Below are 18,032 nucleotides of genomic sequence, written 5' to 3'. Positions count from 1 at the left end.
ATAGAGGTTTGTATGTTTCCAAACCTTACCACTTTAGTATTTTAACACTTTTGTACTTCTTACATAAAGTTTGTTTCACAGCCAAGATATAAAATAAAATTAACCGGCAGACAATTTACAAAATTTTAACAATTTCTATTTAGCTTGGTATAGAGGTTGTTTGACTTTTTAAATAGTTTCAACAAATTTGATCATTGTTCTTGTAGGACGACCAGACATTCCACCTCCAAGGTAGGGAACAGCTCCCTCATTTTCCATCACACCTTCAAAAAGGGAATAATAGCTTTCACAATAGTTTATTTTTGGATAAGATTCCAGTCAAAGGCGTTTATTAGGTCAAACAGTTTTTAAATGTGCGTCTAATTGTAATATACGTTTGGTCAACATTAAGAACAGCTAGACTTAATAAGCGCAGTTGACTGGAATCTTGCTCACAATTTTACGCAATGTTGCGGAAGCTACTATTCCCTTTATGTTTTATATTTAATTTTGAATAGCCACTAATGCACTAGAAATATTGGGTATAGTCCCTTTCGTGACATCGTACCTTAAGGGGCGATTCTTCATATTTTTCACAGTAGGTTTTCTCCTATTTCTAGCCCCTGCGGGGCCAATTACCTAACCCTGTGTGGCAATCGCCTAACCTAACCTAAAATAACCTATAAAAAGCCATTTTAAATATACGACAAATGGCCCCTTAAGGTGCGATGTCACGAAAGGGACTATTCCCGAAATATTGATAAGTTTAGGGAATAGTAAGTAACTTAAAATTAGCTATTAGGATACACTTTGAGATCATTGAAGAAAAACCAGAACTACTTCTTGATTTCTGTATTAATAGAATTATAAACAGATGTACAAAAATTAAATTTACTTAATGGACATTCAAAACTGAAGAAAATATCATTAAAAAACGAACAAACGGGCACTCATCAGGCGTGATTCTATCCCAAAAACAATCTTTCTATGAATGTATCAATCTCATGTACACGAGAACACTGACTAAAACTATAACATAACTTAAATTTTTTATTTAAAATCAAATTACCTGCAATATCTAGATGAAGCCAGTTTTTGCTGGTTGTAAATTCTTTCAGGAAAGCTGCAGCTGTACAAGAACCTCCACCTGAACATATAGTAGGTTAAGTGTTATTTCCTTATTCTAGCGGCAGTGCCCCTAGCATCTAGGGGCTCCACTCTCAAATGGAAGTAGGATAAATAGCCCTAACTTAATTACTTTAAGACTTGAATGTAAAAAAAATTTGCTTAAACCATCTATCCATAAGATGAGTAACTCGATAACGAGATCTTAAAGTACAAATAAAAAAATATTTCTAAGTTTTGTTTAATATGAAAAAGAGAATGTCTATGTCAGCGTCTGTCTATTATCTAAAAATCAGGTTCTGCTATTCAGCCAATTTATTCCATTTGAAATTGCCAAAAATTTAATATAGTGTTGGAGTAAAACTTGTTTTTCTTTGTAACTGAAAGGGAAGTGGGCAAGAAGGGGAGAAAAAAGGGTAGTGGGTCGAGGGGAAATTTTTCTTTTAGAATTGTTTGTAAGAATCACTTTCCCTTTTCCATGTCTAAAAATAATAGAATAAAATAAACCTAGGTGCTACTTTCTTGATGTAAATTCATCTATAATTTTTTTTGCATAGGCATTAAGTAGGTAAGTTTTTAATTTTCTCATACCTGGACTTAAGCTGATGTTATTTAAGTCTGCAAGTGGTGATTTCTTCATTAGCTTTGTGTAATGATTCCAAAGAGGCATTCTAAATAAATACATAGGTAAATAATCCAAAGGGATAAATCGTCTATCACAATGTCTAATACATATAATATCTATACTATGTTTGTGTTTGGTTAAATTGTATTTAAAGATCTTAGAGAAAGTATAATAATATCTTGTTTTATTTGAAAATTTTATAAGTGTTACCTCCAGACTCTATCCCCAGTGGCACAGCCAGCAGCCTCCAGGACCTTGAAGTCCTGAGTGCTGGTAGCATAGGCTCCAGTGGCAGCTGTGCCCAGTGCAACACTGATGGCACCAGTCAATGTAGCTACATCCATTACTAACCTAAACAAGAATATATTTAAAACAATTCGAGGGATTGCAAATTAAGGGAAAGCCTTGGATCAAACTATTTTATACCTTGGATTGAAGGAGTCAGCATAAGTAAGAGCATCAGCTAGGATCAAACTATTTTATACCTTGGGTTGAAGGAGTCAGCATAAGTAAGAGCATCAGCTAGGATCAAACTATTTTATACCTTGGGTTGAAGGAGTCAGCATAAGTAAGAGCATCAGCTAGGATCAAACTATTTTATACCTTGGGTTGAAGGAGTCAGCATAAGTAAGAGCATCAGCTAGGATCAAACGTCCTTCTGCATCTGTGTTGTCAATCTACCAAAAAAATATTTCATATTTTACATTTTTTTTATCATGAAAAATCAATTTTGGAGTGTTTTTGATATCATAAATATTCTATTTACTTAATGTGATGTATTCATGTCTTATTAAAATACAAATTAAGATAGGTATAGAAGTTGGAAATGTTAGAATTTGAAATCTGCATCAAATTTTAAAGATTTTTTTTACAAAATTCGTTTTTTGTATAATTCTTTATTTAACATGCAGCGCAAATACAATTTAAGTTAATTAATTTTCATCCATGATAGGTGGATTGAAAACTACCTGCGCTCTAATTAGTTGAATGATGTACGACACTTAAGCTTCTCCAATCAGAGCACAGATATAGTTTTCAATCCGCCACAGATGTCAAAATTAATTAACTTAAATTGTATTTGCGTTTTTAGATAAAGAATTATACAAAAACGAATTTTATAAAAAAAATCCTTAAAATTTGATTCAGATTTCATATCTACCTCTAACATTAAAATTCTTTCCAACTTATATATCTATTACAAATATAGGTATTAGTTATTACCTATATAAGGTATGGTCCAAACTACATATTTTCAAGTTTGATAGGTATTTAATGAGCTCTACCTGAATTGTTTTACCATTCATAGCAGTTACAACATCCCCTGGTTTAGTAGCTTTTCCACCTATTTCATTAATGCATTTATTATAACTATTTTGTAGATAAAAGATTTTTCCTTTTAATCGTATTTATTAAAGTCTGTTCTCGACAGCTATAGATTATTCATGTTTTAAAATAAAAGCAAGTTGGTAGGTAGGTAAGTAATAGTGCAGATTTGCATCACAAACTTATTTTTGAATAAAGAAAGTGCATAAATTCCTGGCATATTTTCTGTCAATGGAACAAGTACAACCATATTGACAGGCAGGGCCAGCTCAGCTACTGCCTTCAGAGTTGCAGTAACAGTGGCTGCGCCACCCATATCAGCTCGCATCTTGTCCATCTTGGAGGAGGGCTTCAGAGAAATTCCACCGGTATCAAAAGTTACACCCTTGCCAACTAGCACAACAGGCGGGGTGTCCTAAAATGTATCAAATATACTTATGCACAATCAACAACAAAAAGTCATACAGTCTGTATGAATGTAGTGGTATTTGGTATCTTATCTTATTATTTACCTTATCTCCTCCTTTATATGACATTTCCAGAAATCTTAATGGTTCAGCAGAACCTGCAGCTACGCTCATAAAAGATCCCATTTTCATACTTTCTGCCCAGGCTTCATCCCTAAATAACCAGACAAAATATTTATAGAATTCTATTTATATTGTTTATTTTTCAATATAGATTCTCGACAATAAAGTGCTAGGTCACCGTGTCAAATCTAAAGACTATTAATATTCGCCAATAAAACTTAAAGATAGGGAGACTAGGAAAATTATAATGCCTTGACCCAAAACAGGCACAAATGATTACGCAGTTAGGACTTCCAGAAAAATTCCTGCAATAAATAAAATGGTTGGTTGTCTGTGGTGTTTTATCATATTCAAAAGGAACCTTATTCAAATGATATTACCTGACAATAATTTCAACAGGAAGTCCCTGCATCTGGTTAATAACTTGTTCAGCAAATAATCTAGGAGTCAGATGATTGGCAGGAAATTCCATGAGTTCCCTAGCTAAATTTTGAGCCCCTCCAAGTAGACAACCTCGATTCCATTCTGCACTTTCATCTAAACAAGGACGAGTATGTTAAGCATATGCTACTTTTGATGATACATCAAGAAATAATAGCTTTAAACCCTAAAAAATACTTTATTGTGGCAATTACTGTATATTTTCTCTTTTGTCCTTTTGAACAAAATTTAAGAAATAAGAAAAAGTCCATTTACAATTTAATCAAATGAGGGAGGAAGTCAATTTTGCAAATGAATCCAATGAGCATATATCCTATGTGACTAAGGACTATTTTTCTATCTAAATTCCAAGTATTTGATTTTTATTAGGTACATTTGGAAAATTTACAAAATGAGGAGAAACTAAAGGCATAAGTAAATAAATTGGCATAGAGAAAATAGCATTACCTAGTGGCAGAAGTGAAGGTAAAGGATCTTTTTCAGCTTTGAATTTAGTGAATGACCAGTTGGCCATTGTTGCACCTTCGGCTGCGGCCTCAGAGTCATCAAAACTTTCTACCTGTCCACATTTTAATCCTAAAATTAAGAAGTCAAATTAAATAAAGGTGGAATTTAAGGAGAATTCAAATTCTAAATCAGAAATATTTTTTTTATTTTGAAGCCTGATCGGTAGATATGTTTTAATTCGGGAATTAAAATACTCAACATATCTTTCCCTTAAAGTGACTTATCGAGCACAGAATGACCCCCACCTTTTTTATAAATATATTTATAAAAAACTGCGCTTTGGGGTAAAATGAAATTTATGAAAATGATTAGATTGTTTGCTTTTTCATCATATTTCACAAGCGCGGAAACACGAAGATTCAGGACAGATGTAAACGGAGTCAAAAAAAAACAGAGCCGTCTTGTAATATCTCACCCAGCTGTTTGACCGCTCTGATGCCAGCTGCAGCTGCTCCGCGAACAGCTTCTCTGTTGAGGTCAATATTTTCTTCAGTGTTGAGAGTGTCATTATGTTTACCCAGGCCCACTGCCACAACTGGACCATAGTCAGGATGTACTGACCCCAGTAGTCGGCTGGCACCAGCCTATTAAGGAATAACAGTAAATCGTAGGTATTTTATAAAGTAGTAAGGTTTTTTTTGGTTTGTAGCCTAAAATTTTTATAACTGTTTATCTTATTGAGTTCTTCTATTCAATTCACTAGCGGTTGCGCCCCTAGCATCTAGGCGCTTTATATTAGAAGAAAGGGCACAACAATAGCCTAAAACCATACCCAGACTTTTTTTTTATAAAAATTTAATAGCCTAAAACCATCCTAGGACCTGTAAGTAGCTCCCATATAAAGCAGGACCATATCGGTTCAGCAGTTACTGAGATCTTAAGCTACAGACGAGAAAAATCTTGCTACTTTATATAATAGGATTGAAGCTTTACATAGGCCTTGCAGGTTTTAGGATTTTTGTTTTTCATGCCCTTTTTTACAGATCTCCTTGATGCTAGGAACGCATCTGCTATTTGATTGATTTTACAATCAGACAAACCTTTAACAGGTACCTTAATCACTAACAAAATTACTAAGTTGCCAAAATGAATAATTTAATTTTTAATGAACAACAAGGCAAATTTCTATTTTCTTAATCATACCTTTAAAATACTTCCAGTTTGGCACAATCTTGCAGAGATTTCTCCATTACATAAATTGTTGATTTTTTCACCTAGAAACAGAAACTTAAAAGCCCAAGAAATAAATTAACCAACTATTTTTTGTTTGGTTAAATATATGCAAATAGAAACATCCTATACCTATAGTTCAAAATGCTTTCCCACAAAGTTCCTGCAGAGCACTGAAACCATATTTTTTTGATAAATTGAAAATAAGGAGACGATAAAAACAACCCCTCACAGGTGCTTATGTTTTAAATTTGTTTAATATTTAAATACCTGTGCTTGTTAGAGTAAAGCTCTCCTCTGACTGATGTTGCCTAACTCCAATGACAAGGGCAGGTTTATCTGAGTTAGCTAAGGTATACATTGAACAACTACGGCCCTCAGAACCCAGTCGCGATAAATGCGGCCGTAATAAACCCAACCTCATTTTTGTCTGTAAATATAATAATTTTTTTGTTTGCTTTCAGCTTTTTATCACATAAAAATATACATAAGATTTAATTTACGGTGTATAAAATAACAAAAATTTACAAATATTAACTAATTCAAACAATATTTCATACAAAAAAAAATAATTTTAACTGTTCATAAATTACACATAAATTTATTTGTCTTAACAAAACTATCTGAGATTTAAATTGATGTTTTAAATCAGTTAAAACAAAGCTTTTCTACAATTATGTCCGTCCATCTGTATACAACAAGAAACTCTGTTGGTTAAGCATAAAGTTGTAAGTGAAGTGTTAGTTAGTCAACACCAGATATCTTGTAGGTATGACTTATTTACATCAGATTAGAAATAACACATTTGGTGAGCTTTTCTTTTATGGAAAGAAATTGTGATCCTTGTATATTAAATGCAATTAATTTACATGAAAAAAATAATAAAAAGGTCTTAAAACTTTTTAACATGGCACTGTTATTGTAATGTCGATCATTATTTGCAATTTAAATAATCAACCAAAATATTAGGAATGTAGATTTCATTTCCATTATTTGGTTGGTTTGCCTCGGACAAAGCCTCCGCAATTGTGGCAAAATTCCTGATTTTATTTGCCCTGCGCAGACAGCTCCATACAGCTAGTCTTGCCTGCCGTGCCAAGGTTTTGGGTGTACACAATTCAGTCTCAATACGTTCTACGCAGTCTGGGTTCTTGACACGTATCCAGTTCAAAATGTTGTGAGTCACTCTACAGCCAACCTCAACCAAGAATTGGATTGTTTCTCCGAAATTTTCAACGGTGCAAGCTCTGAAATGGAAGCAAAATATTCAATGCTTAAATACACATAAATCGAATTTTGAATTACAATAAATTTTGACTTTATGACCAAACTTGACTTGCAAATATAAAAATTGAAAATATGTACAATGAAATATGAAAATAATGTAACATATGTATACGCCCCCCCCCCCCAACCCAACCTTAAAAAATCCATGTAAGAAAACATGTTGAGTTGACAACAGACCTGTATAGAACAGTAGCGCCAGTATTATCCTTGCTCATGACGTCACTGCCATGGCTGATGAGCAACCTGAGTATCTCTCTGGAATGTAACCTGGCAATCCTCTCCATGCTGAGTATCTGCTCCCCGCTCAGGTCCCAGGACCATAACCGCCGGAAATATCCATGCTTATCTCCTACTCTATACAAATAATACTTTGCTAGAAAAAGAAGACTGTGTTATCAGATTATGATGTTCTTAACTTTAAAATAACTTTTTTTTGTGAGGCGCATTAAGTGATTGCCAAGCCTTGAGTAAAAATAAGGAAAGGGAAGTAATATCAATTCTTTTTCTTAAGGTTGTGTTAACAACATTCATTTCATTCCTAAACTTAAAAATTATAGATTTCAATGGATATATAAGATATAACATGGAGATATATTATACCAGATTTTCATGTTCTCTAATAAAGTGAAACGTGTAGCAGGCTAAAATAACAATACAACCCACCCCTATCATACTCCTTTGTCCCATTTCCTCCCCTGCTACTGGATGAACGAACTAACCAATAAGAGTTCTATGTTAGCAACCTAAATTGACGACAATTTTAACCTTGTCAAAATATTTTACATCTATGTATATTTCAAACAATCTTGAAATATTCTATAAATATTGATGCATAAAATACCTGTTTGAGCCATGATTACAAGCATGAAAGAGAGCTGTAAATCCTTCAGAATCTTTCTGGTCAATATTGATATCATCTCTCTCAAGCAATACTTTTACAACATCACTGAATAAAAGGTAACATCTTAAAAATATTGAAAACTTTGTCAAAAGTTACTCCGAATGTATTTCAAGGCTTATTTTTGGTAGCAAGAATATTTGTAAATAGTAGGGGTTGGATGATGCAGAAAATTAGTTTAAATCTAACTAGAAGCTTTCCTAAAATTGAGAACTAAACAGTTCAGTAGTTAGGGGGGAGATCTTAACGGACAAACAAAAAAACGTACTAGGTACTTAATAGTTTTGAAATGTGAACTGAATTTCCTTTAAAATGTTTGTAATAAAGAAACCAACATTTCATTATTTATGTTAAGTTTCTTGGTGAATTAGGATGTTTACTCTTCTTCGTTATTTATAACGAAAGCTTTTTTATCTGAAATTGCACCTGTGACCAGCACCACTAGCCAGCATTAGAGGAGTAAGGTTTCCAGGTTTCATATTATGAAAAAAAAAAAAAATTAAAAGTTACAGGTCAACTTATAAAACAAAATATGCATCTTTTTTAATATTATTCACATATTTGAAGAAAAAAGATGCATATTTTGTTTTATAAGTTGATTTGTAACTTTAATTTTTTTTTTTTTTTCATTTTTACCTGTACAGAGACCACCTGGAGGCCTGCAGCTCCGGAACCTGGAGGTCTATTCAAAAAATATTAAAACTTCGTGGAATTTATCATATAAGAATGATTTTATCTCTAATAACCTATCCTCTCAGTCCAAAGATAAAGCCTAGGTACCAGGTTTACGCAAATGTGTCAAAACTCCCCCCCCCCCCCTTACCTATACAATCTTACTTTGTACGAGAAGCTTTAACATATTATCATTTATAAGAACTTTTGGATCATGATACAGATTAAATGGATGTTTGATTTGAACACTACCAACATTTTGTAGACTTTTCTATCATAACAAAAAAGTATTTTCGAATCAATAACTCTTTAAAGATTAAATATATATTTTGATCATAGAAAAAATGCGCAAATCATAAAAAAATCTACCTGAGTTTCATTTTATCAGATACTCTTGGATGATCTGACATCTTGGCAAGACATTCATCCAACCAGTCCCAATGCTGGAAATCTTCCCTGAAAAATATAAGACTTTGTTTTGCTAACGTAGATACCATATTGTTGTCATATAGTCGATAATGTTCTTTTAATTCTTTTTTCTTTTTTGAAGACACATAGGATTGATTGCATAAATTACAAGATTATTATTCAACATATCATGCAGCAATAGATAAAATAAAATTAAGCACAATTTTGTGGAACTATCATTTTCAATAAAAAATTACCTACCTAGTGCTAGCTTCAATTAATCTGAGGCAACATTGATAATAAGTTAATAGTGATTTGGCTTCTGTTAGATAGGCGTGAATAGTAGACGCTGTCTCAACGCCTTGTGGTTTATCATATTTTATTACAAATTGAAAGTTTCAAAAAATTATTGCATATTATTACAAGAGATGCTTGTACCTACTTAGTACTTATCTTTCCCAAAAATCAATAAGGAAAGTTACAAATTGTTTTTTTTTTGCATTATAAATAGCATAAATTTTGACAAGGTAAAAAGACTGAAAGAAAACAAGAATAAAATATTCTAGGGGTTTTAGAATTTTCTAAAATGAAATGTAATTTAGCCCGCGTATCTTATCATATTAGTTGATACTCTATGAATTAATTTCTTGATTCTCTAGTTAAACAGTAACATTGAATAAATACCTGCGACATAAGTTCAAAACGAAGCGCATCCGCTCGTCGTCGGAGAGCTGATAGGTTCGAATCTCAGCCTTACACCGCGTCTTAACTAAAGACATTAAAAATGGTTCCTACTGCTGCTATGTCAGAACGCGCGACATGAATAAAAGAGTAAGGAGAATGCCTTGGCCCATTAAGAGCAACTCATTACTATGCAGTTAGGATTTCTCAGACAAAAGTCATGCAATCAAATGGTTGGTTGTCTGTTGGATGTGAATTAGCCTAATCTCCACCATTGGGCGGATGATTCACTTGGGTTCTCTAAATGATAACTTGAAATAGAAGGAGATTCCTGTCCCAATTAGGAAATAATAATTAAAAAAAAAACATTGCACAAATAATGAAATATTCCTTGTTCTGGTTGTCTGGCAGTTCTGGCACGTACAGATGGAAAATTGGCCAGGTCAGGTAGAGAATCAATATTATTTTGATCAGAGGGACCAGAAATTATGCTGGACTCGTCAGGTAAGTGGTTCATTATCATGGACACAAAATCTCCAAACTTAATAAAACAAATAATTGTCACATACCTATAAGTTGATATCTTTTTAGTAAAATTGAAAACTTAAGAAAATTTTGACTAAATAGTTAAATAGCTTTTATGGGTTATAACTTCCCATTCTTATTTTGAAATAATAGAATAAGGTATACGATATATTTTTCAATTATATTACCCCTGCAATCATTATAGTATTTGTATTTCTTATGTTATATTAGATTGATCAAAGCTAAGAATCAAATAAATGGACATTGAATTTAATTTTCAACAAAGCAAACAGTACAGAGTGGTAGGAATTTCAAATTGCACAAGAACGTTAATAAGGGTAGCTACGCTACTTATATAGGTAATGCACATACCTGTTCAGCAGTAGTATCATCAGCAGCAGATGTACTGGGTCCAGGAACAGCTTCAGAGTTCATACCAGCACTTCTTGAAGTGGAAGGATTTTCAGGCACATCAATGTTTCCAGAAGAACTTGGAGTTGCAGAAGTAGCTTTAGAAGTACTCGGCATAGCAGAAGTATCAATATTTAAAACATTTAAAGATGTGCTTGGCTTTGAATCTTCATTTTCTAGTTTCTTTTCATTTGGCTTAATTTTCTTAGCATCTTTATCTGTATCTAATTCGTCTAGTTGTCTTTTTACTGAACTTTTTGATTGACTAGAACTTGCAATTTGTATATTTACACCAATGGAACTAGTTTCATTATTTAAATCTACATTAACATTGTCAGTTTCTTCATCAATTTCACTTGTATCATCACTTCCTTTATCTTTATCATTGTCCATTATGTATCTGAAAAAATTATGTTTATATAAAAATGCACACTTACAAGAAAGAAGAATTCAGGTCTCAATAGTGTAGTAGATATAACAAAAATCAAGGATAGAAAAAATTAAAAATTACTTTAGGTAATCAAGTAGGAATTTTTAAATTATTTCTACATTCACCGGATAATTTTCGAACTAAAAAATACTATTTTATTTTTCATTGGGTATGATTTTTTGCATTATAACTTATCTTACCTATTTAATTTAAGTTACAAAAAGCTGGAAAAATAATGTATCTTTTCTCATGTGTTTTCATGTTTGCAGCTTACACACTAGATTTTACATACATACATACTTATAATGTTTAGGTATATACTTATATTATACTTTTTTGGTGAATAGACCGGGATAATTTTATTTCTTTTTACAGCAGAAGTAAACAGATTTGTACTGATACTGGAGCATGCTGGCAGGATTCTGGTCGTAATTTGTTACTATATTCTTCTCTTCCTCCTGAAAGTAAGTTTTACATTATATTCATTCGTATTATTAAAAATGAAAATTTTCTATTATTAGGGTCAGTCCTTCCGTACGTTCATTTAAAACATGCAGATTTTTAACATTTTGACATCATCTCATTTTTTAATAATGATTCTTAGGACAACAAGGTAAAGTAGTATAAGCAAGGCAAATCTAAATAAATTCCTGAAAATGAAAGTATGTCCTTTTTTTGTATCCTATATTTACACAATTTTGCAACAAAGAGGACTATCCACGAACAAGAGCACGTGATTCTAAGTACCTTCCAGCATTGATCCTAAGTATTTTCTTTCAGAATATAATAGGTCACCATTAATAAATAATATATTGACGAGAAAATTTATGTTTCACCACTTCAAGTTGAAGAAAAGTAAAAAAATGTTCAGGTTTTTTAGTCAAAATTCTATCAAACGTTTTGTTGAGTTCGGGGTGTCTTTAATTGTCCATGTTGTCAAATGATAAAAATTTAAAAAAAGGTAAAAGCACATTTACTATATCTCATATGTATGTTTAAATTAATGCTAGTATGAATTAATTTACAATCTATATAAAACGAGTATTCGCATATGTATCATCAAAATCAAATATCCATTCTATTAAAAGAATTAGCTTCATAAAAGTTTTCAAAATCAATTAAAATACCTAAAAAAAATATGGTGAAACATAAATTTTCTCGTCAATACATAAATGATATATGGTGACCTATTATATTCTGAAAGAAAATACTTAGGATCAATGCTGGAAGGTACTTAGAATCATGTGCTTTCGTTCGTGGATAGTCCTCTTTATGTACAATTTCGTTTAGACTTAGATATTAATGTCTGCTTATTAAGTTCTGACACTCTACACAAGATTTATTGTTACTTTGTCCTTCCTTCTTATTTTAGAGCTGCAATCTTATGGATGTTGTCATCCTTGTATACTTTCAATATTTATTGACATGGTCCTACAAAGATAAAATGTTTTAAGGTATTCTAAGTAAGATTGGCTGACTTCAAGGACAAAAGTGTGGTTAACAACTACACCGTACCTACTATTTCAATGGATTGAACAATTTCAAACAATCAATAAAACCTCCTTCTTGTAATTATCCTTTTTCTGCTCAACATCAACTTTACTTCGTCGTTACCTCATCCCCAGTTTTATATAAAATTATCCACAATTTCTAGCAATTTAAAGAATGGACTGTAGGATTCTAAATCATGATCAAAGGAGCGTAGCTAATTCATACATTTGTAGGATACGACTTAACAGCAATGTTTACTTTAGCCTTACCAAAAACTCAAAACCAAAATCAACAATGATATTCTTCACGCAGTCATAGCTTGGTTCAATACTGGATTCTCCTAAAAACAGTTTAGATTTACACATATGTGCAGCTTTTTTTCCTTTATGTACGGGTAAATGTATAATTTTTTACCCCGAACAATTTATCTATGTTTTACATTCATACAGGTAGACGGTCAGAACTAGGGTTGGCATAAAAAAACCAAGTTGTTTTTTTGGGGGTTTTGAAACTCAAAGAACCCACATTTTTTTATATGTTCCTTTTTTCGATAATTTCAAGTTTTATTAAAAAAAAACTGGGTTGGATTATTCTCTAAAAAAATGATTTTCTTCTAACCCTGGTCAGAACTCCTGTTTCTTCATAATATGCATTAAACAAATCTAATTTTGTTATACCTGGCATGTCTGAAAAATGGTAGAGCAAAGGTCCCAGGTTTATCCAGTAACCTCCAGGTTTCAAGACCTATACAAAAAATACTTTAATAAAATCGAGATTATGAATTTTCCTGTAACTGCAATTGAAAGCTACCTACTCTAAAAACTAAAATTGTTCTTGTATTAAATACAAATGGCTAAAAACCCTACATATTTATCATCATCCAAAAACGTATAGGTACATTATACCTTATTTAATTATGCTGTACAATAATTAAACTATCATAAGTAACAGTAAAAGTTAGTCATAGCCTAGGTATATAATGAATGAGAATTAATTACCTTGTAAATGGTTTGTATAAAATCTAGAATATTGTGAGCACAATCCATAAAAAAGCAGGTGGTCACACAATCCTGGCTGTTTAGGTAATCCAGATCATTGTAGATGTCCAGAAAATCACCAGCGGCCATTGAAAATCTAGACAAACATAAAAGTGAATAACATTTTATTTTAAAATGAGGTGGGGTACGCACTAGATTAGCAAATTATGGATGAATCCTGTACTAGGTAATTGTCCTAATAGTTTAAAAGTATCATTCTATTATGAAATTAAGTGCCTATTTTAGTTAAACCATTTGTACTGAGTACATTATTATTTTTCACACACAAAATTAAGCTCTTAATTGAATCAGACTTCAATAAAATGCATCAAGACATCCTTGTTTATTAATTTAAAAAAGATACTTACTTTGAATCTTCAGGTAAAGAATTTGGATTAACATCCGGAAACGTGACAGACTTGAGCTGATCACTGTCGGACACGTTGTTACAAAAGTTGTGGATGAACGGGTAGATCTTAAAGGTATTCTCTGTCTTACACTTGTTCAGCACAAAGTTGGAGGTGAAAAGCATGAACAGGGAGAACTCATTGCCCTGGCACTCGAAGCCGGATTTGGCAATGTCGAAAGCCAGACGGCCAAGGCCGGCACCGGGCACCAAGACTTTGATTTGACTCCGTTCTTCCTCCTATAAACATTTATACTCACATTACAACACTTGATTCAGCAAAGTATAAAAAAGCAATCATAATATAACACTAAAAAACATAACATGTCATAACTTTACGGAATCTTAGAGATTAGCCCCTCCTCTTTCTTCATGTTAAAAATAAGCCAAACAGATCTAGTTTTATATCTAAAATATTAACGAATGTTAATGTTAGGTAGCGTAGCTTATCTGTAAATTATGGCATCATTTTATCAATTTGCAAAGCTTACTGAAACCTAACAAATTATCTTTTACATACCTTGTAGAGCTCACAGAGTTTGTAAATAATCTTTGAATAGGACTGTTCCCTCTCCAGTGCCCCATCCTCCGACCAATCTCTGACCAGCTGTTTCAGGCAACTCTGCACCCTCTCCAGGTCATTTCCTGTCGGGATGGTCCGCTTGTCTTTCTCACCTAACAAATACCCAATAAATTAGGTACCTACCTAGAGGCATATTTGCAAGTTTTCTAGATTTTTTAAAAATTTTATATCAAGATAAAATATGCAAATACTAACTAACCAAAAGACTTAGAAAAATATTGATATTTTTTTGTTAAGAATAAGAATTTGACATAAAGAGATGAACTAATCTCATTGAAATAATATGAGACAGTTTATTTTAACGTGAGAACGAACAGGATGAGTATTAGCGTAAAAGAAAGAACAGACAGCTGTGATCAATTATCAGGGGTCTATATTCTCTGTATTCTGCTCCGGATCCCCTGGGAGGGGGAAAATAAATAAAATAAAGAGTACTAAAAACATTTTTCCATTAACCCCCTCCTTAGGGGAAAAGACTAGGTATAGGGGAAAAATAAAATATTTTGCAGAAGGGGAAAAATAAATCTTCTGCACTAAAAACGATAATTTTAGATTTACCTTTATTTTTGTGCTTACTGTTTTCAAATACATTTTCTACGTCCCTGAGTATGTGGGCTACAATTTGATTGTTGGCTTCCACACAAGTTCTTAACTCCTTCAGCATGTCAGTGTACCCATTCTTTCTATAAATAATATCATTTGTGAACAAATGATTCAAGTGTATCGAGTTAGTATAAGTTACCTAATATTTTTTTTAAACAACATTTAAGTAAATAAAGTTATGCTTACAGATTTATTTTATCCACAAATTGTTTTCAATAGGATATTTTCTACCTAAATCCTTAGAAATTTACTCATATTTCAAATACGTATTTTATACCTACCTATTAAAAGATTGAAGAGGGTGATATATTTAACCCATTAGTGCCGAGCGCCACTTTTATGGGCCGATCGAGCTGAAAGTTTCAGGGAAGCTTTATAATGGTCAAAACGGAATTCGTATTTTTTTGTTTTGCTCTAGTGGCGTGCACAGGAAAGTTGCAATAAAACCCGGTTCGGCGTGAGTAAAAAAACCTTGCGGCATTAATAACCGTTTTTGGCCTTTTTTGGTGCTTTCCCCCGGCATTAAAGCCCGTTTGCGACCTAAATACCCGGTTTTTTGGCGCGAAAAGTTAAAAATGTAATTTCTGAACGCCCAAAGTGAGAGGAACACTTTTTAGAACTTTGATACGGTCCGTAATTGAAAACTACACAACCTCATGTAATCTATAGAGCTACAAGTAATATACGAATCGATTTATATCACATTTAAGATTTTGGCTATAGGTGCCGCCGTTTTCGGTTAAAAAAGCCCATTTCGAAGAAGTTTTAAAACTTTTGCTAATATTTGTATTGATAATAATGGGAGGGATATTGATAATGTAATTTTTGAACGTCCAAAGTGAATTATAGAGTAGCAACTATTCTAGTAGTATCAGTAATTGACAAATATATAAAAAATATAATTTTTATTGATAAAGGAAAGACTAGAAAAGACTTATCACATATCTTTGGCCTAAAGTATTTAAAAAATATCACAAACAAAAGAATAGAATAATACTGTAATATCAAGATAACAAAAATGGCATAAAACCATCAAATTTGCATATCCCCCCCCCCCCCACCCCTTAAAAATATTTATGTAGTTAAGTCTAAACCAAGATATATCTATCTATCTGTCCATCCATCCTTTTATTTATCTATCTAACAATTGTTGATTATTATTGGGAATCTACATAAATTTATCGGCCATTGTCTTATCCCTATATATCAGTCTATCTATCTATCTATTGATCCTTTTATTTATCTATTTATCAATGATATTTATCATTGGGAAATAAAGAAATTTTCACATTTGAAGAGAATAATAAATGATAAAAAATATCTAATATATCTAATGGTTGAAAAGTTAACCCATTAGTGCCGAACCGGGCAATAAAACTTTCGGGTATTTTTACTCACGCCGAACCGGGCCTATATAGAACGTAAAAAAACGATAAAAAAATCATATAAAAAATAATAATTTGAATAAAACGATTTCACAAATGAATGTAGTTGCCAATAAACTTTAAATTTCACGAAAAAAATCACTAACTTTACTTCATAAACAAAAAAGTTAGGAGGGGTATTTTAAATCACCTTGTTTTTCTCGGTTCACCCATTTTCGATGAAAGATTGTGGCCGACCGAATAGATAGAAACGCTTCTCTCTAGGGGGAATTGAAAAACAGCGCAGTAAAGGGTAGGCTCATGCGAGCATAATGCAATCCTAAAACTGAAAACCGGTTTTTTTCGGCATTTTCTGGAACCGGGCGTTAAAAGCCGGTTCGTCACTAATGGGTTAATGAAAAATACTTCCACATAAATTGTCATAATGTAAAAAGCTTTTTTCCAGTGAAATTATGTTTATTTTTCCTTAACTCCGCACAGGAGCAAGTCTTTTATAAAAGTTGGTTTCAATAGGTATGGCATTTCCAGAAAGAAAGACGGATGACAGAAATTTCATTGAAAGTTTTTTTACTACGCGTTAACTACATGTAGTTACTATATGTATAGTAGTATACCTAATCAAATATTACTTACGTTAATAATTTTTGGTGTTCGTTTGGGAGATTTTTTATATAGTTTTCTTTGCGATTGATGACGCTGAAAGAGTGGTCCTTGTACACTTTGAAAGAATTTACAATCTGAAAATAAGATTAGTAGGTAGGTATAAAGTAAAGTTTAGGTTCAAGAAAGTTTTAAATTTTTAGGCGTCGTCCGTTCTACTGACAGTCTGGCAGCATAGATGGGTCTAATCTTACATTCTAAGAGGCTTGTCTGTCATTTAAACCTTGCATTTAGATTCATAAGACAATGAGCTAATCAAAAATATAGAAGATAATAGGAAAAATAGATGATAGGCTAACATATGATCTTCAATATCTGTATTAAAAAGTCATACCTAGTACATCGAATAAAATACCTATTTGTTTTTTTAGCTTGGTAGTTTCAGCCAAATTTTGGTTTAAAAAATCAATGGATTTGGATATGTTAAATAATTGAAATATTGATTCTTTTCTTACTAATCCTATTTAATTAATAACAAAAAAAGACTACGAAAAAAGACAAAATTCAAACTTCTACCTTTTGAAAATGCAGCCTTTCAGCCTCTTCTAGCCTTTCCTCCGTGTTTTTCTCTTGTCCTGGAACGCTGCTCATTTTTAAGATCTGAAAATGAAAAACAACAATTACCAAACAATGGAAGATTTTTCTTACAGGTACCTATATGTTTTTAAATTACATAGTTAGGTAATTAGATTCAAATTTAAGACTAAATATTATATCACAACTTTATCAATTAAAATAAAAGTATAAAATCAAACATCTAGCCTCAAGAATAAAAACACAACCATGAAAAAAAAATCAAGCAACAAAAAAAGAACCATTAACCCATTAGTGCCGAACCGGGTTTTAAAACCCGGT

The 18,032-nt window shown here is 32.2% G+C and overlaps 4 protein-coding genes across 4 annotated transcripts; all 4 read right to left on the bottom strand.

The window, feature by feature from the left end:
- Positions 1 to 46: 46 nt before the first annotated feature.
- LOC145323199 (cytosol aminopeptidase-like) lies at positions 47 to 6,145 on the bottom strand. The gene is made up of 13 exons (XM_080165653.1): positions 5,971 to 6,145; positions 5,674 to 5,744; positions 4,946 to 5,114; positions 4,471 to 4,599; positions 3,963 to 4,119; positions 3,565 to 3,673; positions 3,268 to 3,467; positions 3,013 to 3,073; positions 2,333 to 2,406; positions 1,940 to 2,080; positions 1,696 to 1,775; positions 1,049 to 1,126; positions 47 to 263 (listed from the first exon to the last, which is right to left on the bottom strand). The coding sequence occupies exons 1-13, from the start codon at positions 6,122 to 6,124 to the stop codon at positions 169 to 171; spliced, it is 1,518 nt and encodes a 505-aa protein (XP_080021779.1). The 5' UTR covers positions 6,125 to 6,145; the 3' UTR covers positions 47 to 168.
- LOC145323223 (uncharacterized) lies at positions 6,124 to 8,361 on the bottom strand. The gene is made up of 4 exons (XM_080165670.1): positions 8,312 to 8,361; positions 7,829 to 7,933; positions 7,165 to 7,341; positions 6,124 to 6,947 (listed from the first exon to the last, which is right to left on the bottom strand). The coding sequence occupies exons 1-4, from the start codon at positions 8,335 to 8,337 to the stop codon at positions 6,635 to 6,637; spliced, it is 621 nt and encodes a 206-aa protein (XP_080021796.1). The 5' UTR covers positions 8,338 to 8,361; the 3' UTR covers positions 6,124 to 6,634.
- A 112-nt stretch (positions 8,362 to 8,473) lies between these two features.
- On the bottom strand, positions 8,474 to 10,979 carry LOC145327924 (uncharacterized). The gene is made up of 5 exons (XM_080171457.1): positions 10,544 to 10,979; positions 10,042 to 10,187; positions 9,227 to 9,331; positions 8,927 to 9,013; positions 8,474 to 8,567 (listed from the first exon to the last, which is right to left on the bottom strand). Exons 1-5 carry the CDS (start codon positions 10,973 to 10,975, stop codon positions 8,474 to 8,476), a joined length of 864 nt encoding a protein of 287 aa, XP_080027583.1. The 5' UTR covers positions 10,976 to 10,979.
- Positions 10,980 to 10,981: 2 nt separating this feature from the next.
- On the bottom strand, positions 10,982 to 17,838 carry LOC145323194 (carnosine N-methyltransferase). Its single transcript, XM_080165610.1, has 9 exons — positions 17,694 to 17,838; positions 17,151 to 17,254; positions 15,088 to 15,212; positions 14,467 to 14,621; positions 13,909 to 14,186; positions 13,502 to 13,637; positions 13,181 to 13,247; positions 12,773 to 12,843; positions 10,982 to 11,470 (listed from the first exon to the last, which is right to left on the bottom strand). The coding sequence occupies exons 1-9, from the start codon at positions 17,766 to 17,768 to the stop codon at positions 11,372 to 11,374; spliced, it is 1,110 nt and encodes a 369-aa protein (XP_080021736.1). The 5' UTR covers positions 17,769 to 17,838; the 3' UTR covers positions 10,982 to 11,371.
- Between the last annotated feature and the right edge of the window lie 194 nt (positions 17,839 to 18,032).

The sequence above is a fragment of the Acartia tonsa genome, chromosome 1 (genome assembly GCF_053477335.1).
Source record: "Acartia tonsa isolate MP-2025a chromosome 1, ASM5347733v1, whole genome shotgun sequence".
Lineage (NCBI taxonomy): Eukaryota > Metazoa > Arthropoda > Copepoda > Calanoida > Acartiidae > Acartia > Acartia tonsa.
Note: the sequence above shows the minus strand (reverse complement) of the source record. Positions and strands in the feature narration are given on the sequence as shown.